This window comes from Taurulus bubalis, assembly GCF_910589615.1.
Source record: "Taurulus bubalis genome assembly, chromosome: 15".
In the NCBI taxonomy this organism is placed as follows: Eukaryota; Metazoa; Chordata; class Actinopteri; order Perciformes; family Cottidae; genus Taurulus; species Taurulus bubalis.
The window spans coordinates 6,471,181-6,497,220 of record NC_136603.1 but is presented as its reverse complement, the minus strand read 5'-3'; the positions used below and the strand labels follow the sequence as shown (position 1 = coordinate 6,497,220).

The 26,040-nt window shown below is 41.6% G+C and overlaps 1 protein-coding gene across 1 annotated transcript in view; it reads right to left on the bottom strand.

Annotated features, from left to right (window-relative positions):
- Positions 1 to 25,757, bottom strand: part of ptpn4a (protein tyrosine phosphatase non-receptor type 4a) — a gene marked incomplete at its 5' end in the record, with an annotated part of 33,917 nt that extends 8,160 nt beyond the window's left edge. The window contains 16 exons of the mRNA XM_079230853.1: positions 68 to 151; positions 663 to 822; positions 4,457 to 4,621; positions 5,465 to 5,599; positions 5,704 to 5,772; positions 6,771 to 6,943; positions 7,878 to 7,941; positions 11,745 to 11,833; positions 12,589 to 12,676; positions 13,262 to 13,382; positions 16,038 to 16,090; positions 16,373 to 16,417; positions 17,723 to 17,801; positions 18,303 to 18,345; positions 18,713 to 18,820; positions 25,620 to 25,757. Of these exons, the coding sequence (XP_079086979.1) occupies positions 68 to 151; positions 663 to 822; positions 4,457 to 4,621; positions 5,465 to 5,599; positions 5,704 to 5,772; positions 6,771 to 6,943; positions 7,878 to 7,941; positions 11,745 to 11,833; positions 12,589 to 12,676; positions 13,262 to 13,382; positions 16,038 to 16,090; positions 16,373 to 16,417; positions 17,723 to 17,801; positions 18,303 to 18,345; positions 18,713 to 18,820; positions 25,620 to 25,757 (1,614 nt within the window). The remainder of the gene's footprint in view (positions 1 to 67; positions 152 to 662; positions 823 to 4,456; positions 4,622 to 5,464; positions 5,600 to 5,703; positions 5,773 to 6,770; positions 6,944 to 7,877; positions 7,942 to 11,744; positions 11,834 to 12,588; positions 12,677 to 13,261; positions 13,383 to 16,037; positions 16,091 to 16,372; positions 16,418 to 17,722; positions 17,802 to 18,302; positions 18,346 to 18,712; positions 18,821 to 25,619) is intronic.
- Between the last annotated feature and the right edge of the window lie 283 nt (positions 25,758 to 26,040).

The window sequence follows — 26,040 nt, the reverse complement described above, 5'->3', positions numbered from 1 at the left end:
AACCAAGGACCAAAACAAGAGAGAGGGACAAAGAATAGAACATTTTCCAACTACCATCAGCGCTCACCTTGACATTGAAGCCAAAGCGTCCATGTTCGTCCGGTTTCATCTTAATCAGGACCAGATTGTCATGAGGAACAACTCCATTTAGCTGCAGAATTGGACACAGATGAATAACATTCACATACTACTTTCCTCCAGACATCCACCTTATTCTACTGTTGCATTAAGAGTAAATCTGCACTCAACTGGAATGCCAGCTGCACATCTTTAAGATAAGATCGAGATTTAGAGTGGCACAAAAAAAAAAATGCTTTTGGCCACTAGGGGGCAGAAATAAAAACATCAAAACATTGCACGATTTTTTTTTTCAGAATACAGAACCTCTTAAATTGAAGGCAGCTACGGTTGTAATTCATTTTCATTGCTAATGATGTTCCTGAATGAAAAATATGCTTAGAACCTCAAAATGCAAATCAATGTAAAAAAAAAAAAAAAATCTATTCAATAAAACCGCCTGAGGACATGCGTTAAAACTTGTGCAACACATTTTGACAAAGACACATAGGAAGACTACTGGGTTGAGTATTTCAATAAAATGCTTTATGTAACTGGGCATATTAAACATGTAAAGCGTGTTAGTCTTGTTTTGACATACTGACCGTGGTCTTATCGGCGTTGACGGGGACGTCGTACATCTCATTCAGGTGGTTGTCCAGGAGGCTCTGCTGGGAGTGGGCCTGGATGATCTGGCTCAAGGTCTTCCTGCTCAGCTGCTTGGGGGGCAGAGCTGGAGGCAGGCCATCGAGTCCCTCTGGAGACCTGAGATAGGCAAAGACGGAGGGAGGGAGAGGGAGAGAGGAAAGTGTGAATGCTGAAAGATTTTAATGAAACGAAAAGGGGAAACATGTTCCAGCTGTGGTGACGATTCTCTTTTGCATCACTATTGTACATGCTCGCACTTGTATCCAGCAAAAGAGCAAAACAATACTTAATCATAACTGTCAAACCACACAACGTGCTGTTCGGCAGAATAACTGCTGATGAAACCACAACGTTGCATTTTAAATATGGTGGGAAAACAAAAAGACAAAAAACACGCCGGGACAGAAAAAGACAAAACTAATGGTCGAGCTAAAGACTATGCCGTTTGTTAACGAGGTGAGCGCTTTAGTGGAAAAAGAAAAGGAGACAATGGTAGAAAAACAGATAAAGGGGAGAGAGAGAGAGAGAAACAGATTGCAAGAGACAGAGAGGCTTAATAGCACTGTGTTAGTCACAATGCATTAACCTCAATAAAAGGGCTGCGAGAGGAAGGAAAACACCCCCCTCCATCATCCAGACAGTAAAAGGCAGTCAGTGTGTACGAAGAAACAACACACGCAGCCAGGTAAGGCTTTCAAGCAGCATCGTGGCTCACTGTGGGGGGTAAAAGCAAGTCATTTGATTCCGAGTCTGTGAATGTGAGTGTGCGCGCGCTTGCGTGTGTGTGTGTGTGTGTGTGCACTCTAGGGGGCGAGAGCGCCAGTCAAAGAGCATTGCCTTTGTTTTGGCTGCTGCTACTGGTGCCACTTTGTGTCTTAAACACACACACGGATGTATTATGGGTCAAACCCAGGTCAGGCTCTCAGGAGGAGGGCAGCGCACAGCAGGCCTGAGCCGAGACGGAGCGTCCTCCTGCCTCACTTTTCTCAACACGACACAGACGAGTGAAATGGATATGAAAGTATCTTCATTCTCACAATGACGCCGAGGCCCTGGGATAAAGATATTTAACCCTTTTTCTCCACCGGACATAACTGAGCCCTGCTTTTTAGTTTTCCTTCTGTCAAATGCTTTGAAGGTGACTGAATCTTAAATGTCTCCTTTTGCTTTGAAAGCCTCACAGAGGAAGTGTTACATTTCATAAACAAAAACAATGAAGAGATGTTCATCAACAACCTTTTCTTCCACGTCTTAAGACGACGAGACTAAAATGTAGTTTAAAAAATAAAAACTATCTCCTCCTCACTGTAATATTTGACATTTTCTCATTTGAAATAAGTTGAACTAAAATGGACAAAATAATTTGTTTTGGCAAGACTAGATTACCGACAATTTTAATAATGATAAATGATCTGATGACTAAAACAGAACATTTGACACAAGACTAAGACGAGATAAAAAAAAAAAAGCTGAAAAAATGATGAGAACATTTTGTCACACGTAAAAACTAAAAGTTGATTCAAATATTATGACATGTTGTCGACTAAACCGGACTGAAACAATTTAAGTCTAAGACTAAAGACTATGAAGACCAAAAAGGAGTAAAAAGTGATTTTAGTCTCAAGATTAGGATGAAGACCGAGTCGAGCTGTCAGAATGAACATCGGACAGAGGAATGCACCAACATGCTGTCAAGCAGTTGCATTCAAAACCAGAAAAGACACCAAAAAATACATTTAAAAACACTTTCAGAGTTGTTTTTTTTAACAAAAATGAATTGAATCTGTGAAGAAACACGTCTGATCAGCAAATACTAAGCAAGTTATCGCGACGCACTATGCAGTTGCATGCAATGTTTTGGTACAATATATGATATAACTGTCCCTTTTTGTTCCCCGACACCGTCAAGAAAATATAAATACTGCATTTTGAAAAGCGTCACAGTAATGTGCCGTGGTTTAGCCGAGCGGATACTTTTAACTCTACCCACTAAAAACAGAACATTATAGAGAGTGTCAGAGGGTTTGTTGTATTGCTGATGTGTTCAACTGACACAGCGTATAACTGTGGCCTGTGGGACAGAAACCAGATTCTAATTTAGTTTTTATTGGAGGAAAATCTTGGGAGGAACATTGGGGAATTTTGGATTATGGGCCCGAGCGAAGAGGCAGACGTGAAAACGGGATTGAAAATACACGGTTATCGTAAATGCTTCTTTAAGTTTAGGGATGCATGATTCTCCCCAAAGAAGGCCGACTAACGTATTTGGGGCAAAGCGGCGTTTATTATTTATTAGATTTAGAACTAATAGCTCCCAAAAAAACAAATTGAATCAAGGGTAGGGACCAAATCTTCAATGGGGGTTGGCCGAGGAGAAGTCAAGGCATCATGTAAACAGCTCAGTTTAATCTCACTCGTAGCATCAATAGGCGGATTGTGGTTATGTTCAATAACAACGTGCATTCACGAGGAGGAGGATCGTCACATGGCTTTGGAAAATGTTGATACTTTTGCGTGCAAATTACATTAAAAAAAAAGATATATCAAGCACATCCGTCAACAAACTGAAAAACAAAAGATGTTCAAAAGTCTGACTCATCTTAAAAGTGAAAGTTTATTATTTAACAGAACTTTTAGGAAATATGTTAAACTCACTGTGGCTATCACAAAGGACAAATCAAAGCTAATTCAATTATATGAATGGATAATGTGTGCTGTCTGAGGAAGAGCGAGCAGGTGATTATGTCATCGTTTGGCTCTGTAACAGAGGGATGAGCCAACAACTCGGGGTGTGTTTAGCTTGGTAGGCAGCGGAACTACCACTGTAATGCTACTTAACCGCTCTGATTTCCAGCTGAGAAATGTTCCAATCAACACACACACACACACACACACACACACACACACACACACACACACACACACACACACAGTGGCAATGGGAAAAGCATGTCGTATCTACAGCACATATGTGCATCTTACATTCGTGGCTCATTTCCTGCTCCGTATTGCAAAATAATCCACCAGGGCAATCAAACATAATGAGATGATATTTTAAGAATGTACACATTTTTAGGTTCATACTTTTATTTTGGGGTTTCTACTGGAACATGTGTATGTGCTTTAAAGTTAATAAAACACATAACTTTTCTCATACTGCCTGAATCTACGTGTTTTCTTTCTTTCTCTAAAATCCCTCCAAGTCACTCATAACTCACTTTGCTTTTACTCATAGGCTTTTAGGCAAACAGAAATGTGGAACTTCATACGTTCTGCAGATATTTTATAACGTGTGAGCACAATAAGGGCACGCCGAAAACAAACACACATTAATTCCTAGTTCAGCCCCGTCTAACCTCTCCGCCCTGCTCCCCGCTATAAACACATTTTACAGGCTGGTTTTCAAAGGGTTCATCTTTCAATGGGGCCAGATAAGTGACACTGGGAGAGGGTGTGAACTGTTTGGAGAAGCCACAGGCACAGACAGACATTTAAAAACCAGTCAACTCAGCAGTACAGTCAGACAGAGTGGCACTAACACTGATGAATAAAATGTAACGTCGAAATTAAAAAAGGGGGGGTGTTTTATTTATGAGGAAGTAAATTTAAATGTATTTCCCTGCCACAAAGTCAAAGTTTTTTTTGTTTGTTTTTTTTATCCCAAAGACAAACAGCTTGAAAGAAAGGGGGCAAAAGAAAAAGAACACAGGGGGAAAATGAAAACAATGGTGACAAACGAATTGAGACTTACGGTGTGGAGTCCAAGCTGATGCTGTTGGCCTGCGTGGACGACGCCGACCTGTGATTGGAGGAGGAGAAGACAGGCAGGCTGGGTGAAGCGTGGATCACATGATCGACCAGGTGGCCAACCGACGAAGGGCGTAGTCGCGTGCCCTCCTGTACAAACAGCGAGTTCCTGAGGAGCAAAACACACACAAAAGACACACAAAGACACACTGCGTTAAAGGGCTGAGAAAACAACCTTAAATCAGTTTGGGCACAGACCAAAATGTGTCCATCTCTTCGGCTATTAAACAATGAAGTAACAGAACGCTTGTTGTATTTTTCATTCCGATATTTTTGTGTGTCTTCTATGCAAGTTGCTTTTTACTGTGACAAACTAATTTCCCCTTGGGGATGAATAAAAAAAAAATATATATATATATATATATATATATATATCATACTTTTTTATTTTGATTAGACAAAGGACTTGTGAGGCTAAATGATGTCTTTGTTTGGATACTGAAACGTACTATTGGCTCAAGAATCAAAACGTTTCCAACGATACTTGATTAATAAAAACTGCAGGAATAGGCGGGAACTTGTGCAATGTTTTCTTGATATGTTTTGGGAGGAATAACAATAATCAAGTTAGAGGTCAGAGGTCATGCTTGGCTTCAGAGATTTGCTCAAGGACACAATAGAGTCAAGAAATGACTCCCTAGTCTCTTCTGCAGCTGGCAGACATGGCTGTCCACTAAACAAAGAGGTCAACTTTTCAGAGCTGGTTTCATAATAAACATGAACTACAGACTACGTTAACTACAAATGACAATATTAAAATGTTTATAGAAACATGAATACACAAATCAAGTGGTTTTAAAACTATACTTGGCTTCCCTTATAACTCAGTGAACTTAATTTGTGTAATAAAATTCTTGTAAAACAGTAATTTTAAATATTCCCCACCCAATTTAAATACTATTTACATTTCCACTGCCACAGAAGTGAAGTGAAGCCTGAAACTTGGACTCACTGATTGGGCGTCCCGGGTGGTGAGCGAGTGGGCAGGCTCTGGGTCTCCAGTCTCTCGTCTGATAGGCTGTTCCTGCTGACTGACTCCCAGTCGGTTCCGCCCACCAGCTTCCTGGCCAATGGCTTGCTGGGCGATCTGCGAAGACCGAGACATTCATTTGGATGTGTCAAAAATAAAAACAATAATAATAAAACAAGTTCCTGTAGTTCATTGAACTAACCAAGAACGCTGTCTATTACCTGGCAAATACTCGGTCCTTGACCCCTTTGTCCTTTCCATACTGCACAGACTGCACCTCCGTCCGCCCGCTGGAGGCAGAAACAACAACAACAACTGTCAGTGGACTGTCTTGGAAAATGTAACTTTAACTGGAGTGAGAAAAACTGACAATCTTCAACTCTTGGGTTTTAGCAAGGTGAAAAACAAAAACTGATATACAGAGTTGACTTTTATGAAACCTTACAGACTAGTCAATATAACACCAGCATTAGCAATTGAGCATAGTCTGCCAGTCAGTAACAAGTGCAACAGATTCAACATGGATAATTCATCATATGATACACTGTTAATAACACAAATTCTCAATTCAAAAAGGTGTATCATGCTGCAAAGTCAGTCAATAATCCAAAGAGCAAAAGCACACAGACACACCATCAAGCCAAACATCAGAGCAAAGCTTGCTGAGGTTGCATCACTGCCGCTCAATAATGCATCACAAGACCTCAAACGCTCCGTTCACCTCGCACTCATCTCATAGAAAAGGGAAATAACCAATGAAGTGAAACTAAGTTGTCATAAAAGCACATACAGTGATTTCATCTTTAACACTATTTCAGTGTAAAATTGCCCAATATTTATAGAACATCGCCAATGTGAAAGTAGTTTGATAGAGAGGTGCACATGGACGCCATTAATAATTAAGTTGTGGTTTTCTGGGGGAAGACAACATGAGAGGCACTGGCCGTCCACTGTTTCAGCCTCTGAACCCAAACGGGAAACAACTGCATCAACCTCCAAACAAACATACACTTCTGTTGACGTTTACTGAGAGTCAGACAGAGTGAAATGTAGACAAAGCATCCACAAGTCTGGTCCATGTATTTGTGTGTCTGAATAAGTGTGTCCATGTCAATCTGTCAAAGGCTGGCTGTCAGAGTAAAACTTTTCAGAAACTCACTGTCTCACTCTGTGGATATATATATATATATATATATATATATATATATATATATATATATATATATATATATATATATATATATATATATATATGCGCGTGTGTGTGTGTGTGTCATCTTGTTCTCACCAGTATCTGAACTTCGAGCCCAGGGTGAAGTAGTGAGCAAAGAAGTTCTTCTGTGGTGGGATGGGCCGATCCAGCCTGAAGAAGGTGTGGTGCTCCACACAGGCCTTCCACAAGTTTTTACAGGCCCGATAGTTCACCATGTTGAAGCCCAGCAGCGTTTCCCGGGTCTCAGTCTGTGTGCAGGGAGGGAAAGGAAACGGTGAGTGGGCCTTTGAATAAGAGTTTGGCATTCAGCATGTGATGTGACCAGAATTGAGTTGATCCGAGTCCAACCGTCAGAATAATGAGTCTTTTTGCTAAGAATTTCAACTGTATATCCATTACTTTTAGCTAACTACTACAACCATTTCCTTTACCTTTCAGTGTGTTAGGGTGTTTGCAGCTGACTCAATGTGAGAATATATTTTCCAAATCAAAGAATAACAAAGTCACGACTGTTTGTTGTCCTGGCTCCTCAATGGTGGAATGAGCTCAGGACAGCAGAAAGTCTCTACATCTTCCGCCGCAAACTAAAAACACGTATTTTTTTCGACTATACCTTGAATAAAGAAAGTAGCACCGTAGTAGCACTTTAGTAGCACTTACTGATAGCACTTTGTAGTTTAACTTTCTTAGAGAAATCTTACTCTCTTGATTCTTGTTGTTCTGAGTTTGTACGCATGGTTGAATGCACTAATTGTAAGTCGCTTTGGATAAAAGTGTCAGCTAAATGAAATGTAATGTAATAACTTCCAACTATTTAACGCTAATCTGTTGAAAATGTCTGTACAAACGAATGAATAAGGAAAGATCCACGTGTCATTCAAGGGATACAGGACACAGTGGGGGGTGAGAGTCAACGAGGTCACAGACAGCAGGGGGTTAATCTGATACTGATTACAGACGCATGCAGACAGCTCAGATAACATCTACAGTATACACACACATCTAACATTCAGTAGACACACACACACACAGCGTAAACTCCATCTCCTCAAACGTCACAATTGTGGGAGTGACGTGGTGGTTAAGAAGTGTGTGTGTGTGTGTGTGTGTGTGTGTGTGTGTGTGTGTGTGTGTGTGTGTGTGTGTGTGTGTGTGTGTGTGTGTGTGTGTGTGTGTGCCTACCGCCTCTCTTCTTAGCTGGATGAAAAACTGCTTGCACTTGAAGGATATTTTCACTATTTTCAACCTGGAAGCAGGAAAAGACAAAGTTAGTGTCCACAGGTATTGAGCCAATCAGATGTATTGGGACACGTTACACTTTTGATGAACGTCAGTCATTGTGCTTCAGACAGTCCTTAGTGCCCCCCAATACAACACAGTAACAATCCTGAACTAAATGACCACGGTATAAAATGTTAATTGATCATTTTGTAAATTAAAAAATTCAATTCAAATCACTTCAATTTCTTGAAATACATATGTATTATAATTGTGTATTAGGGTTATGTATTACTTTTCTTTTAGTGTAACGTAGATGAAAAATATTGTTTGGTCATTTCAATAACCAATTAAAAATTGAATAACAAAATCTACTAATATTGTGCAGAAGAAAAGACGTTGAGTGATTAAGTGTTTAATGTTTTACATTATGATCTTTTTAATTTCATTGGGTTTGCTGAAAGGTGCTCCTCCTGATGGCCATGACCAGCTATTGTGATAATATTCAATGGTTTCTGCACAAATATAATCATTAATACAATTTCTTTGCCTCATTGAATTGTCCTGGCCCTTGTTAGTTGAATATAATCAATTCCCACCGTGTTGAAATGCAATCGTGTGGCACAGAAGAAAGGAGCACTGTTTCTTGCCCGACTACTTGTCATATTGTCTGAGTAAGAAAAGAAACCAAATGCACTGAAAGCAAAACAAAGAACGGCTTTATATTCCTCGCAGCTTTCAGGTTGATATAAACAGTCATTTGTCACAGCACTGGGATTCTTCCTCCTCAACATCTAATTATCCCTTTCCATCATCTTAAAGTTGGGGATATTATCTGCCTGGCATTACATCATCCTTTGAAGCTTTAGTGAAAGATTAAAATCCCATACTTGTTTTATGGCTGAATAGAACGGTTGCTATTTCTGGAAGTGAACAAACAATATCCTGTACAGTTCCATCATTCTTGTCCACACTCGTCGCCATTATTAAAGACGTTTTTCTGTCATTATTTTTCAAGGTAGCGAGCTGGGTGTGCAGGAAGATGACATTGACGTTCCTTATCCCGCCTACAAAGCTCTAATTGGTCGACTGCATCTCAAACATGCAGACACAGCCGTCAATAAGCCAAACACCGTTAAACCCGTTTAAATCAAAGATCTGGAACCACATCAGGCATAGTTGGTCTCTTTTGAAACCTTTGGGTTAGAAACTGGAATATAAAACAAAGTTTCTGAGAGTCTGAACAATGTTCGGACGCACAGCATAACATATCCGTGGTATTTGAGAGGTTTAAGTAAAAACAACTTAACATTTGACCAATGCACAAGTTGAATCTTAGCCACCAGATTCTAAGCAATATGCAGGCGAGTTAAAATATTCATAGCTGGCAACGTCAATGGAAGTACTGCATTCCAAACTTTCAGGAATCAACAAATAGAATTGAAAAGCACACTTCTCCATGAATCGCCTATTCGTCAAGTAAGGCGACCCATGAGTCACATCCCAACTGTTCATTTAACCTCCGACCCCGTGGCTGGAGTGGGAGTGTATGACCGCGCTGGAGTCTCGACGGTTCAACGATGCCAATGTTTTCCCACTGATCTGCGTACTATGTAGTCATGCGTCTAAAGAGGCCGAAGCGGTATGAAATAATGCTGGAATCAGAAGACCACACGCGCGCAACCGCAGTACGATGTCTGCTGATGAGCAGCAGCGGAGTAACATAATCCCTTCCGAGAGCTCTGTTGCTGCAGTGACTCATCGCTCGCTGCTAAATATATTTTACATACTTACTCACACACTCTCGCATGGACAAACACACATACACACACGCATGCTTAGGCAGAGTGTGAGTCACCCCCCATCTAAGTGTGGCTCATCTGTCAGGCTGCTGTGAGCAGAAATAGGAAAGAGGCAAAAACGTCTCTCTCACTTGACCCTTTCCTTACTGTATCTTACGGTTCCATTTATTATACGCAAGGGGGAATGATGACACGTCGAGAGGAGAGACACCAGGAGGTGTGACGGCACGTAAGACGGTGTAGGAATAGTGAGCCTTTGTTTCAGAGAAGATGGAGGAAGAAAAAACATGAAGAGAGAGAAGAAGAACCAGTGAGCGTAGGTTTGAGAGACACTGTGGCCTATTGTGTCGCTCTCTCTTTCTCACACATGGTAGTGGACAGCTGTTGTGGACACCACTGTTGGCCTCTAAATTTAGCTCAGCTGACTGGATACAAAGACACACACGCATGCAAACTGTTTTTTTTTTCTCCACTTAGGAGGACTTTGCATTGGTTTACATTCATTCCATGGAGACAAATCCAAAACCCCAAAACAAGTATTTTTGGACCCAGATGGGACGCGAGTCACCGGATTTTAGGACTTCAGTTCCCCGCAATGTCAGTAACACAAAACCCTTCATTCCCCAAACCCTTGGTGAGCGCACACTCAAACGTCTTACTGTATGAGACGTTCACTGATGCTCACACACGCATACATACCAGCTGCTATGTGCATTTGGTCAGGGTGTGTGTGCGTGTGTTAAGCCTACACACAAGTGAATTATCTTCTGGAGTTACAGGGATTTGAGTTGTTACTATCCCACCCCCGGCACCCATTAACATTTAGCCTCCCACAATGCTGCAGCAGAGGATGGGAGATTTCCAAGAATCGATGCTTTGGAGAGAACGAGAGCTAGAGACATAGGGTGATGAGAGTAAGTGAATTAGAGAGGTAAAAGGAAATAAAAAGAGGACAACGAGAGAGCAGATTGGATGCCTGTAATATTTCCAGGAAACCTAGTTCAACACGGAGCCCCTCCCCCTAGAAATATCTGCTGGAATCATCTGCATAATTCCAGCAAAGATCAACTCGGGCTTAAACGTTTACATGCGATGACAATAATCACTGTGTGTGTGAGGTTACCAAAATATTACACAGCACATTTTCCCAGTAAAAAGGCTTCCTGGAGGCAGTTCAAGTGAAGTTGGCAGATGTTTGAGGGACAGAGAGGTTCGTGACAAGAACATCCACAGTTTGATTCCCACAGCTCAGGGGAAACCTGGCTGGGGAAATGACAGATGTGCTCTCTCTGCGTCCACAGAACGCAAGTCAGCAAACTGTTACAGAGGAGCTGCCAATAGTGACGGAAATATCAATGGAGAAAGCTTTTTGTTGTCTTCTGTTTTTCATCCACAGCTCTACTCGTTCACATCTGAGAGCTGCCAGGAGAGTTGTTTTTACAGCTACTCTGCTTGTCGGCTTCCAGCAGGTGTAACTGAAGCTGTTGAACTTCTGACCACGAGCTTCTCTCATGTCTCGCACTTACTTGCTTGTACGTTTTATGTTTCATCTCTTTTGGTAAATATGTTTCCCCTTCAACCAGAAACTTCTGGTGGAAATTGTGTGTTAAAAATCTGATCGCGCATCAACAGCTCTCCCACTGCACCGGCATCCCACAGGGTTCAGTACTTGGTTTCCCCCTCGGAGATCCATTCGGTTTCCATGGTCTCATCTTCCACGGCTGCTGCCGATGATGATGATCCACTGAATCCATCACCACAGCCACTTACTCCAAAACTGCCTCACTGAAAGTGAATCATGGAGGACAAGCCAACTTCCAATCTGGTCCTAAAGTTCTCACCGAAACCACCCACAATCATTAAAGATGTCACATTTCTGCTGTTGTGACATCATATTCACGACCGACAATGTCACTCCGCTCCCACACAATGACAACCTTGACCTCTCATTGGAGCACCATGCAGTTCCCACCTGGACACTCAATGGCACGTGTTCATTTATGTTTTCGTGTGCGTGTTTGTCACTCACCATGGGAAATAGTTGATCCGTACCCTGTTCTTGTAAATCACGACTCCGGCGGACATCACCCCGAGAAGAATCTCTGTGTTGCTCTGGTCCTGAAGAGGGGAGAGCAGGGCGTGTGAAGTGTGAGTGTGTGTTGGTAGTGAAGCAGAGCCGAGCAGAGACACAACAGGAGTACGACATAGAAAAGAGAGGCTTTCTCTCTGCTATGAAACAGACCGGCCTCTGGGTGCACCTGCCTCAAACTAAGAGGAGAGGTTAATGAGACTGAGAGAAACCCACAGAGACGGAAATCTGAATCTGTGCGGGACAAGAACAGAGTCCAGACTTTAGTCCCGATTGATTATCTAATTAAGAAATGTTATTTTATACGCTGGACATCCTGCATGTGCAACGTGATACTGAGGATGACAGAGTGCTGAAACATTTGTCTTGTGCTGCTTTATGAAAACAAAAGTGATTATGTTAAAGCTTTGATCAATAATCATAAGTTGCATATCCTGGAAAACCAGTCTGGAGACTTTTTTTTTTTCCTCATGATTGTTTCTCGCTGGTGATTCCAGGAATCGTTTACATTGTTCTTTCTTAATGAATCCATTGCTCCATTCTATGGACTTTAAGTTTATATTACGCCTGAGGTATATACAATAACACATGCTTACCTTTTACTCCTATAGAAAAAATATTATATAGAAAGTAAGCAAATGATGCAAAGCCATGCTTATCTAATTGCACTCATGTTTCTTTAATCTCACAGGCTAAAAAACTGCAACACAGAGACTCAAAGCGTGATACACGGCAACACACCTCAACAGACTGGAGTGTAAACACAGAATAACACCTTACTTACCCTTGCATAGTGCAGCTCTATCCCGTAGAGCTCCAGCGAGCGTGCTGTGTTCAGATAATTAAACTCTGACTGGGCAGGAGATAGACCACTGAGAGCGAGAGAGAAAGGGACGGGTACAAAGACAGATGGGACGGGAGGTTGTGATGATGACAGGGTAGGAAGAAACAGAGAGAGTGTGTGTGGTAAAGAGGCATATGGAGAAGGAGAGAGAGAAAGAGAAGGGCACAAAAAGGAACAAAAGAAATGGCCGATCAGAGTCACGACAGGGAAAAGGTCAGATAAACTGTGGCATGTGTTGTTTACTGCACAATATGCACTATAATACAACAAATTGCATGTTGAATTAGAAAAAAAAAATGAAAGGAAAACACTTGTTTATTGAACTGAATACAAAAGGCACCAATAAAAGAAGATTTTAAAGTGCAGATGTCTACTGCTACTCTTTTAACCAACTAAAAAAAAATCCCTGAGTGCAATAACACAGTTGTTGACATTGCGATAAGTACAAATACAAAAAGACTTTCTGTGCAGCTCTACTCTTGACAGAGTGATCTCTCCGAGGCCTGGAATCCAAAATTCATTTTTGAGTTGAACCTGTCAAACCCTGTGAGTTTTGACATGCATTTGAACGTGTGGGATCACTAATACACTGGTGTACGTCGGGCCGGCCTACCTGTGCTGCTGGTGGTGTTTGGCGACCTCTTTGTGGAAGTCTTGCGGCGGGTTGGGCATGAAGCAGAATTCCGACAGGTAGCCCGCCGTATGCTCCGTCTCACTGTAGTCCCCCAGCTCCGCTACAGAAGAAGAGATTGATTAAACGTCAACGCTGTCATCGCTCGCAGAGGAGGAACGACGCGGCTAATGAGACGACAGGGGTGATGAGGAGGTTTACACTCGACGGGCACAGGTACGCTTTCCTTCAGAAAAATCTCTGTGACAGAGTTGGAATGAATTACATTTTTTTTGTATTATGATTATATTGTATGCTGTGCGGGATAGAATTAGCCTTTGCACCAACACATGTACCATTTTCTGTGCTTGATCTGAAAGCTTACTTGTGGCAGATGTGCAAAAATATATTTTCATTGCCAATAGGGCCGATTAAAGAAAGGCACTCCGCCAATGGCCATAACCATCGTCATTGGCAAACGTCTTAACATCTGCATGCATTGGCTGATTATTAAAATAACTAAAAACAAATCTTTATTTTAAATGTCTCTCACTTTTCAATTGTTCTGCCATCTTATTTACGTCTGTTTACACAGGAAGGCAATAGAACAATCACACTCACAAATGGTGAAACAATTTTTTTATAATGAATATTCACACCATCTACAAAATTCTTACAACCCCTGACAAACCTTTTTTATTAAAAGAGCATGTACTATCATTATTATTAAATGTGCAGTTGTAGACATATGTTTGTCCTTGCAGATTTTCCACAGAGCCAACAGGCAATGCGACTCTTTTATAGAGTCATCCTAACGGAGCAGACTTCAATGTGTGAACATATACTGAGCCGATCCAACACATGATATCCTCAACACAGGCCAAAGAGATGGTAAGACTGTGTGAATACATACTAGTATCTTAAACAGGTCAAAAACTAAATGGCACTGAATGAATGCCTTGCATGAAGCAGACGCCCAGAGGCATTTATACGTGGCTCAAAATAACAAAAAGACAGCAGGATCAAAAACACAGCTGTTTTCTTTCCCTCAAAGACGAAGAAAGAAGTGATTGTTATAACAGCCAGAAAGATAAAGAGTGAAATGAATCTCAGATCTTGAAAAGCTTTCAGAGCCCTCAGAGAGAAGGAGCTCAAAGTGAATCTCCAAAGCCAGTAGCTCACTTGTGGTTACAGCTCCAAAAGCATCAATTTAAATCAAGTAGTCCCTGGACTAACCTACTAGCCGGTAGCTTAAACATATTGAGCAACGAATCGATTCGAGCTCACCCGCTTATTGATGTGCACACGGCTCCGGGGAGAAATTGATGTACAGTCAATAGCTCATGTTTTAGAATAGTTGGCCAACGTTTGGTTTTACCTTTACGCTGCCGCTATTACTTTAACAAGGTTCAACGTTCACACAAACGATGCTCAAAGACGAGCCGACAACCTGATCTCTCTTTAGATATTCATCCACTGATGTGAAATCCATACCAGCTCGAGCTCAGGCGCCCTTATAATGACGCTACTGATCAACGAGGCACAAACGAGACATTCAACTCTCCGTTTGTGATGATGGATTAACATGCATTGTGGGTAATTTAGTCCAAGTGTGTATGCGCGCATGTGCGTGTGTGACAGAAAACCTGATTGTATCCAACATCCACCACTGTCAATATGAATACATTAACAAAAGCAAAACTATGAAACTCAGCATTTAATATGAAGGTTTGGTAATGCGACATTTGTATATGAAAGGCTACATTACACGAGCTAGCACCATTAAATCAAACAAACAAAAATTTGATATTTCAAGATTCTTTTTAAACCTTTTTTCTGAGGAAAGGGTTGCTATGGTTTTCAGACAGTATTTGGTCAAAATTAAACAAGACTCTATGTCTGCTGGGTGGGATTTGTGGTGTTTTGAGAATGTGAGCTTTAATGTGGGATTTAGAATGATCTGCGCCGGCACTTGGGCCAAGCTAACTGAATTAGCAGCATAGCAGCTGCTTCAAGCCGTTTTTCCCCAAAGCAAACATTTATCTTCATAATCCGGGCTGGCACTGAGCAGAGTGACAACATGGACCCGGCAACAGAGCGTGCGTGTGTCTGCGTGGGTAAAAGCAGTAGTGTCATGATGGTGACGGCGGTCTCGGCCAAATCTCTTCTCTGACCTATATACACTGCAGCAGTGCAAGTTCCCCACAAAATATGCCAGAGGGGTGGAGAGACAGAAAGCGGAGGGGAGGGGCGAGAGAGCGAGAGAGAAGGGGGTGAGTGTGAAGAAGAAAAAAAAGTGGGGGATAAGCAGAAAGGGATGAGACAGACTAAACAGAGATAAAAGAAAGAAACAGACAGAGGGCAAAACAGGCTGCATGAAAACAATGAGCAGCAGTAAAAGAGAAAGAGCGAGTGACACAGACGGCCCAGTGTGTCATTATTCTGATGACAGAGGCCCAGTCAGCCTTTAACACAAACGCTCAATCACAACAGCACATTTCCATGCGCCACTGTACCATATTTCACCAGTAAGAAGGATTTTGTTATTACTAAACCCGACTGTAAAAGAAAACATTGCATGTTTACATCACTGCAAATACTATCCAATAACACCACACTTGAATCTTTATTGAATCATAATGGCTTCAGAGCACTAGCAATAAATGCACTGGAGCAACCACAGCCATTACATTTAACAGAGAGTGGAGCTAAAGAGAGGCCTAATGAATTGCCTTCCCACCGTTATGGAGAGTGGATGCATCATGGGAGCGCTACTTACATTGAACGGAATAGGACGCCAGCAGTGCGGCGGTGGTGTGTGGACAGGGCAACCTGGAAACCACAGCAACACAAGTAGTGGATCAACACACAAGATAATCGTGGTAATATAAAAAAAAAGAGAGATAAAAGCAGCATTTTCACAACTATGTTAGATGTGCAAGAGCTTGTGTGTGCGTATGTTTGTGTGTATTAGCTCATATTTCCTGCAGGCATGCAACTCTTGGCAGAATTTAGACCCACTAACGCACTCCATCACAACCAATGCTAATGCGAGGACAATACTTCTATAACGGCGACTCTTTACAGACATTTTAAACACAACTGAAGACTTACCTTCCAGTTACTATATCCTGCTTGATCTGAAGATAATATTGGTACCTGAGGGGGGGGAACAACACAGTGCATTAAGAAAAGAGACCCGTGCACCGTTACCTCTGTTTGACTTGTATACAATATTACATGAAGACCAGCAGCCCGCTGATCACATTATAATTGTTCCTGTTGTGTAAAATGAATGGAACCCCCTCAGCGGCCCTTTATCAGTCGCGTTTAGAGCAGCGTCGCCGTGTGCTTCGATGTCATAAACACAGCATGACAAAGCTGTCAGGAGTGTGTTTTTGTCGTGACTTGAGCCCCTCCCCGTATTCACAGTTACAAGCTGTATAAAAAGTGTCGATAAGGCAGAGAGAGCGAGGCCACGGCTGAGAGGCTGAAATAAACACCAGGCGGGGAAAAAGGCGATATGGCGCTGCGACGCCTCCTCTGCATGTTGTTTATGCAGAGCGCAGTGTTGCAGGCCTTATGTTTGCAGAAGTGTGGGTTGGAGTCCACACATCACGGGTTCTGATTTTCTTTAATGAGTCTGGATCAGCGGGAGAATGAAGCTCTGGTCCTGGAAATCTGTTTGCAATGATTAGATCCCAAAAGCTCTTTTCACAACTATTTTATATTATTACCTTGTTTACTTAAGATTCCAAGAATAGAAATACCTTTACATTTTATATCTATACAATATGTTCTTCTGGCTTGATGAGCTTTGGGACATTATGTACCCAATTTGTATCCTTATGTAGCACTTAGAGGACACTGAACCAATCTCAGTAAACCTGTTCAATTCCACTCAACAACTTGTATTTGTTCTCTTCTCTTGCTGATTGAGAGTCGACAAATAGTAAAAGTCACCGTTCTCTATTTCTGAATAAAACGACTTCACGGCATGCGTCTCATATTTTGACGAGGTCCGTCACTATATTGATGTTATCGTACACTTTATGGACGTGATCTCGTCCATTCTTTAATGGCCTTGTTATCGTTCATTGTATTTACATATGTAAACAAACGTACATACGTTAAAATGTAACCAATATTTTAGCCAACATTATGCCAGAATAGAGTCAGAATGAAAAGTATTATATTTATTGTTTTGGTTGTATCGTTATATTTGTTTATTTTTAAAGGGTGCACTTGCAATATTGTGCCATTATGTTGTCATTATATAAGTGCCATTAAAAGGGTCTAAAAATGACAATAACATTGTTTATTGCAATTACTTCTGGGACAATGCATCGTCCAACAAAAAGCAGTCATTGTGACCCAATTCACCCGCATCAGAAACTGGATGTGATATAAAGTGATATGACGGTCACTAGAATATAATGGTCTGTACAAATAAAACACCCTTACCGTGTGTATTCTTCCTGAAGTTTACTGGGGTCTGTCACAAAGAATTTGACCCTGAAGCTCAAGCTATAGGGAGAGCCTCCTGCAAGAAATGATGACGAAGAGTTAGAGGGGAAAACACAATGCAGCAGTAAGGGAATTGTACACTTTTATACTGGACTTAACCACTCAAAGCGTAAAATATTCAAGCCTGTATTTCTACAAAAACAACATACTAGCTCCATGTGTGTACAATATTATATGCTGTGGTTATTCCTCAATGAATCAATCACTCAGCACAAAAGCTGAGTTGAAACTCGGTTCAATCGTCGCTCGAGGAGGACCGCGTTTCACACGAGGGCTACTTCTTAATTCCTCTCCATGTTACAAATTCTATTACTCATTATCAAAAAACAGAGCCGAGTTGAAATGAAGTTTAATAATTGCTTACAGCGGATTGAGAATTTTAAATCACAGTGTAAGGCAGGAGCCTTTTGCTGGTGGTGGAGTGTGGATTTTTAACCTGCACGGGGGTTTTCTGTTCACTCCTGAAATTGACCTGGACTTGTTAGTTAAAGTGGCATATTGTGTGGGTTTCACCTACTTTTCAACTGTTTCCTGACGGGCTTGCTGGGATCGAGCCAGCGCTGTAAAATATTGATAGAGAGACACTTAGAGACACCTTCCACTGTATGGTTACACAGCCTAAATTATTTACCACAGGGCGCACGCACACACGCACACACACACACACACACACACACACACACACACACACACACACACACACACACACACACACACACACACACACACACGACGGAAGTACTCAAACACTGTTCACGTGGACACAGACACTTCAATACACTACACACTCTGACATGCAGTAAATGTACATTCTAGAAAGAAATTCAAAGTCATCACGGCTGTGTGTAAATAACTGAGACTGATACACAGCTAGAGTTCTCTTGTAGCCACAGACACACACACACAGATTAAAAACATCCTACTGACCGGCGAATCTAAGGAGTCATCAGCCAAGTGCAGGCCAAAGTAGTCTCTCTCAGTCAGCTCCAGGTGCTTAAAGACAGCATCCAGCAACACCTGGCCATGATCCGACTTCTTCAGAGAGGGAGAGAAAACACCGTAAGTTGAAATTCGTTACACAATGTCCAGATCAATCAAATCCTCGCCTCTTTGTTGCTCGACGGTGAAAGGTCACAGTGGAAACAGACATCTAAATAATTTAAAGGCTACAGAAATATTTCACAGATTTAAGATCCTGCCCGCTTATCTTTGTTCTCTACTGACGGCAAAAGCCATGAGCAGCTGCGACCAGGTGGGAACATCATTGCTAGAACCTAGAACCTTTTGGACCCTCGTTTTATACTAGTTTATATAGTTACAGAGTTTATATAATAAGCATAAGAAAATATTTTTAAAACAGGATGAAGGCTTATTTGACTGATTTAACCGACCTTAGACTGAATGAAAATGATTTTATTGATGCAATATGCTTTAAGTCTGTCGTCTCTTTTATATGATTTTAATGGTTTTATTTTGTTGTTATGCTGCTTTCTTGGTCAGAACCTCTTCAAAAAAAATGATTAAACATCTCAATGGGATTATTCTGGTTAAAGAAATGAATCCATGTTAAGCCTGATTTAATATCCTTCTATCCACGTGGGGAGGAACGTGAATAAGAAATTAAGTTGATGAGTGGCTTTAGGCTATTGTGGCATATTTATCTATTTGGCTACATGGTTTGCTCAGTGACTGTGTAACACCATCTGACATCAAGTTACACAGCCCGAAAAAATAAACATACAAAACATAGTTAGCATGACATTTTTACATAAAAAATGTACATACAGAGACGAGTGGACTTCTAAAAGCTACTAACATATGGATACAAATCCATATGTCAGTGGCCACATCCACCAGCTGTCTTAAAGTAACAGTAACAGTAACATTTGGTGACTTGGCATCTGATCGTAATATATAATATTACAGTCGCACTAAAACACTAGAGATCCATGAGAAGTCAACATCCTCACAGGAACACGGGAGCTGAATGTAAAAACCGTCGCACAGAAGTGAAGATTCATTGTTAAACTCTCACACATCAACTTTTTTGCTGCCTTTAGCTAACTGTGATCAATAGACACAGACGCGATGCATGGGCAGCCGTTTGATGAAAAACTGACACGAGATTAGAAAGCAGCGGATACAGAACAGTCGGACTGTTTAGGAAGTAGGAACACTTGGCGCTGAGAAAAACCAAAGCACCGCGGCGAGAGAGTTAAGACAGAACAGTGAAACCACTGTCTGTCTGTGGTCAAGCTGAAACACGGAGAAGAGGAACATTCAGGGCGAGAGACTGAAAGCTCAGGGAGGTGGTTAAATCAGTAAATCAATGACCATGTGCTTTAACACGGTTAAGTAATCTTTAAGTTCTGCTTTCAAAAGGTATAAGACAGGAAGTGCTCAGTGCTGCTTCATGCTTTCGGTTCTTCACTTAATAACTGGTAATGATAATAATAAGTCTTACACTCGAATTAATGACTATTATGTACATTATTTTTCACTTTAGAAACAGTAGATTGTTGTTGAATCAGTGGGTAAAATGTTATAGTAACGGTTGGAGCAGAGGCTTGACAACAACCGAGGCTGTAAAAAAATGTTGTTTTTAATTCCCAGACCCGCTGAGAAAAACAGGAAAGAGGGAAAAGATGGATGAAAGGCTGAAAGAGGGTGGGGAATCATTTATGAAACAGATTATTAATATCACATCGTTTCACGAGAGAGTAGGACGGGCGAGAGGATAAACTGTGGGACCACAAGTGGAGCAGAAATTCACACCTGATCCTCCCGCGAGTTTGAGGGGGGAAGAGGAGGAGAGGAAGTGTTGGTGTGCAACTCCATCAGAGCTACCATGGGAACACACACACACACACACACACACACTTTACCCTGGTGACACACTTTTACAGCCCAGCATGTGTGCGTGTGGAACGACAGAATGATAGTTGACAGTTGACATGGGAGCCCTCTAGGATCATCGGCAGTCTTTTAGTGCTCTGCGTGTGTGTGTGTGTGTGTGTGTGTGTGTGTGTGTGTGTGTGTGTGTGTGTGTGTGTGTGTGTGTGTGCTCTGCGGGTGTGTGTGTGTGTGTGTGTGCGCTCTGCGTGTGTGATCTACTTCTGTCAAAGCCTTAGTTTGACAGAAGTAGATCACACACACACACACACACACACACAGTTAGAGTGACTCAACCCTTCTTGCTCATTTTTCTACAGCTTTACTATTATTATAATATTTGAATGATTCAAATTGAGTCAAATTAGGAAAATTGTTGAGGAAGAAAAAAAATGCAAGCCTCTTATATGACGTTTCCCCATGTAAGACTACTCATAGACGTGTGTGTGTGAGATACTGCGTGTGTGTGTGTACTGCTTCTCCTTTGTATGAAGCAGCTTTTCAAGTCTAATGTGGGAGCCCTCTGTGCACTTTTTATACTGTGCTCGCAGGAAACCCATCGCCACTCTGTGTGTCTGTTTATATATACACGCGTGTGCGTGCATATGTGTGTGTGTGTGTGTGTGTCTCTCTTTTCTTTTTCTGGTATTCTTAAAGCATGCCAGCCAAATGTGCAATTGGCGCCAGTGCAGGAGCAAACAGAAATCCATTGTTAAAACTCAACGTGCACGTGCAACGTTGCATGTCCACACACACACACATAATGTATGTATATGTGGATATATATATATATACATATATATAAATGTATGTATATGTGTGTATATATGTATGTATGTATGTATGTATGTATGTATGTATGTATGTATATATATATATATATATATATATATATATATATATATATATATATATATATATATATATATATATATATATATATATATATATATATATATATATATATATACATACATACATACACAAATTAGAGCAGCAAGCTCAACACTGGATGGTTTACGGGCTATCACACTCAAAGATAGAAAGAATAACTGAACACAAACCTAAAGAGGAGCCAACAAAGAAAAGGGGGGAGGAGAGAGAGAGAGAGAGAGAGAGAGAGAGAGAGAGAGAGAGAGAGAGAGAGAGAGAGAGAGAGAGAGAGAGAGAGAGAGAGAGAGAGAGAGAGAGAGAGAGATGCGGTTGTGCCACACAAACGCTCTTTGTGTTGATCTTCATCAGTCCAGCAGCACCACTGACTGGAAGAGTGTCCGTGGGCCGGAGAGCGAAGAGCGAGACGTGGTGATTGAGCTCAATCAGAGTGGGAGAGAGATGCTCTGATAAGTCTTTCACCCTGAGGGTCTCTCTAAAGTGTTCGAGGGGAAAAGAGTCCCGAACATCAATCACAACAGAGGGACCTGAAATCCAAAGTGGTGTTTGAGGGAAAAATCACAGTGTTTGTTTTGTTTGGTTACAGCAGGATAACAAAAGCGGCAAAATGTGTCACTTTTATTTCCCCTCCTTGTTCATTTCCTTCCACTGGAAACAGCTGAATGTGCTGCTAGTACGTGTTTGTGTTGAACAATGATGGAAGATCAGGAATGCGGGAGGCTGCTTGTTCAGACAGGAAGAGAACTCCGGGAAGGAGGATCTCTCTCCATCTCTCTCTCCCTCCGGACACATAGACAAACATTTACACAGGTCATACTTTAGTAGTGTGAAGTAGTGTTTATAGTGTGAAATAAAGTGATCGGACGATATTCAGTAAAGATATGATTGCAAGGGATCGGCATTAAAGCTTTTTAAGTCATGGATCCCTGATAATGTTAACGTTGTGAACAACACATTTTGTGTTGAAATCAGCAGGAGGAGCTGGAGGCCAAACAGCTGAAATACAGAGCTTCCATTCAATTAAATGATGATGCGTTCAGGCTCTGTTCATTATTATCATGTCATCTTGCCAAATGTCATTTATGGCAAGACACTTGAATAAATACAGTTGTTTGAGGGTGTTTTTGCGACAATATAAAATAGATATAATGGGACGGACGTGATTTTAAAAAGAGACCTTAACCTCTGACCACCTAATAAGTTCATCCTCAAGCCCAGGTTTGTCCCAAATGTGGAGAAATACCAATGTGTTCCTGAGATGTCACGTTCACAAGAACGGACGTATTGATAGACATTTGTCTCATGGATTAAATCTTCTCTTCAAACTTCCTCGACAAAAACATCATCTTCTTACATTTATTTTTGGGATGTAAAAAGATGTAGAGATGTAATAACTTGAGTAGAGGACATTCAGCCTATTCCGCCCAAACTAATACCCATCTCTGGAGGTAGAAAGAGCTCTATCCCACAGCCACACCTAACAAGCACAAACACAAACAAACAATTTTCATACGAAGTCAAACACATAATTAAAATTAAATACTTTACTACACAGCCGCAGCAGAAGTCTATATTTTGGCTCACTCTGTGCTAACTATTGGAGCATTTAATATTAGGACTGCACTAAAAGAATAATGAGCTAATGAGATGACGGGTCATTGGTCAGCTGAAGGGAAAGTAACATGGAGTGGAAGAAATACGCAGCGAGCTTCTGCAGCGCTGCGCTGGAGAACGCTTCACATGAGCGTAAAGATGTAACGCTGATTGAAGGATTGTCTTCTTTTAGGTAAAGCGTCTTGAACAAAGTGTGGCCTTCAAAGTCCCCGGTTAAAGTTAGGTACTAGCAAAATGATAGTTAAATAAGAAAGAATTGTTCTGCTCTACCACGTAACCTGCATCCTTTGCCTCTTGCTGCTCTTACTTGCTCATTATAAAGAGCCACTTCATTACCACCAAGTAGCTCTTGCAGACGGCTTGAATGCTTATGTGGCGTTTAGTGGTTACTATGGTTACAGCTGCACATTATTTTATTCGGAATAAATCCTGCTTCTGACCCCGCTTTGGTATTAGTAGAGAGATGGGTCAGTAAGTGGGCTGAGCTTCTTTTTTTTAAACTATTTCTCGTCATCTATCGAGCCTTAACGCCACACTAGATGCTGCTTTCAGCCAGAGACTTCCCATCTATAAAGATCATCAGTGTAAGCCCTCATGTGCCACATACACACACACCCCCCTTCCTGCACCACGAGCGCTACGGTTCCCATGACAATAAGTAGCCGCTTCTGGATTTTCACTCTCCGCTAGAATCAAGGCCAGTCGGGCCGGAGAGAGGATCAATAGAAGTATTGTTGCGCTCAGGATGGCTCGTCTTTCCAGGAAGTTAGTGCTGCTGCAGGGTTCTGATCAATGACACTGACAGAGACCAACTCATTCATTCATTCAAGAGGCAGGGAGAGGGGAATGGGAGGGCCTGGAGCAGGAAGCCGAGAGGGAGAGAATAAATGTAAAGAAAGAAAATGGAGGAGCGGTTTTATCAAATAGACCGCGTGGGAAGGCGATCCACAATAATGTCTGAAGTGATTATCCATCGATGAGGAGAACATGATGTATGATGCAAGTTGAAGTTCGCCGAGCGTTCCTCCAAAAATGATACGTTATATACGGTTCACACACTAATTTGTGTGCCATGCCTTTTGGTGGGAACCGCAGAAAAAGCAGAAGAATGTCAGGAAGTGAGGAAAAAACCCAGATTGCAAGCTTGTAACAAAAACATACCAAATTTAACGTGTTCTCTCTTTCGTCATCCACTCTTCTCTAAAAAAGAAACAAAAAAACAACTTTGTTTGTAACCAAGTAAAAAGTGTGCATATTTGTATATTTATCTCTCATGTGTGTATATATACATATATATTTATATATACACACACACACACACACACACACACACATACACACACACACACACATGTTCACATGCACACAGACTTCAACAGCAACAGGATGTGATCCGTTAGAGGGGATGTTATTAGAGGAATTATATTTTCTGACTCACAAAGGGAACTTCCCTCCTCGTCCTGTCAGAAGTCTGATCAAACACACGATGGCAGAGAGAGACATCAAGACAGAGAGGAGCAGAATGAAGTGTTATCACACGAGGCGACAGACGGACGACTGTAACGACGTTCACGAGCCGACTCGTCATCTGGCTTTGGGCAAAACACACACAACACACATTCTGCCCGTCTCGCCCCTCAAGGTGCGACTGCGTGCGACTGAATGATTGTAAAACGAGATGGAGACCGGCCGCCTGATCTGCTACCGATAGAGACCGGCGTGAGAAAAGACATGTAAATCTTTAAGTCTCATCGCCATATTACGGAAATTATTATTTGCTTATTAAATGTCTGCAAAACAGAGAGACACACCAAGGGTTTGAGAGAGGGAGGAAAGCGGCTCAACGTTGTTCTTTTGAGGGGGTTTTGTTCGGGTTATTCTCTGATTATTTGAGGACTCATTTCGAGGTGACAGGTTCTCATCAGCCAGCTGTTCTATTGTATGATAATAACATGACGTCGTTATGAATGAAGATGAACATGAAGCTGAATTTTCTATTGACCATTCCTGTTGGCAATGTAAGTCAAACTTAAAAACGTGAAGATTCTTAACTAAGTTTTGGATTCATAAGGAGCATCTTTATTCTACGGTTTATTGATGATTGACATCAGAGATAATGATATTCCCGGGTCACATTAAATATAAACATGTGTGTCTCTTGGCTGTGTTCAGATTGCACTTGAGAGCTAAGACGTAGGCCTTTTGAAGCGACTAGTGGCTCCCGTTGCTCCCGCGCCCCCCTGGGGAGGTTTGCTTCACAGTGCGAAAGCATCTGTTCTTTTAGAAAAGCAGTATGCATCATGTGAGTTATGCCAAACCTACAGTACATGGGTAACACATAAGTTCTCACATTTTGCAGCATCTTAAATGAACAATTTCAGCCTGTTAAAATCTAAAAGCAAGGTACTGATATACCAGGGAGAGGCGGTATACTCACGCAGACTTTGAACGCCTGGACGGTGTTGTCCAGCAGCAGTATGTTGCACACAACCTGTGTGTGCTGCCTGTCTCGCTCCAGCTCCGTCGCCCGGACATTGTAGGATCTGCCAGCAGGCAAGTGGAAGCGCGCGCTCATCACGCTCCTACCAGGGTCTGCAGCAACCAAACACACAGCGGAGAGGAGCAAACCATGAGTGAGAGAAACAAAAGGGATATAAATGGAGCGGCGTTATATCGATGCTTGTAATGTACACATACTTAGTGACAACTTAGGCAAGCGAGAGTGATGAAAACGCCCTTTGGAAATGACTCAATCTGTCTAATAAAGAACACAAAAAGCCAGCATGTACAGTACAGCATAATGTATTTTTCTCCACTCCGCCTCAGAGGAGGCAGCCACGCAGCGAGGCAAGCCTGTA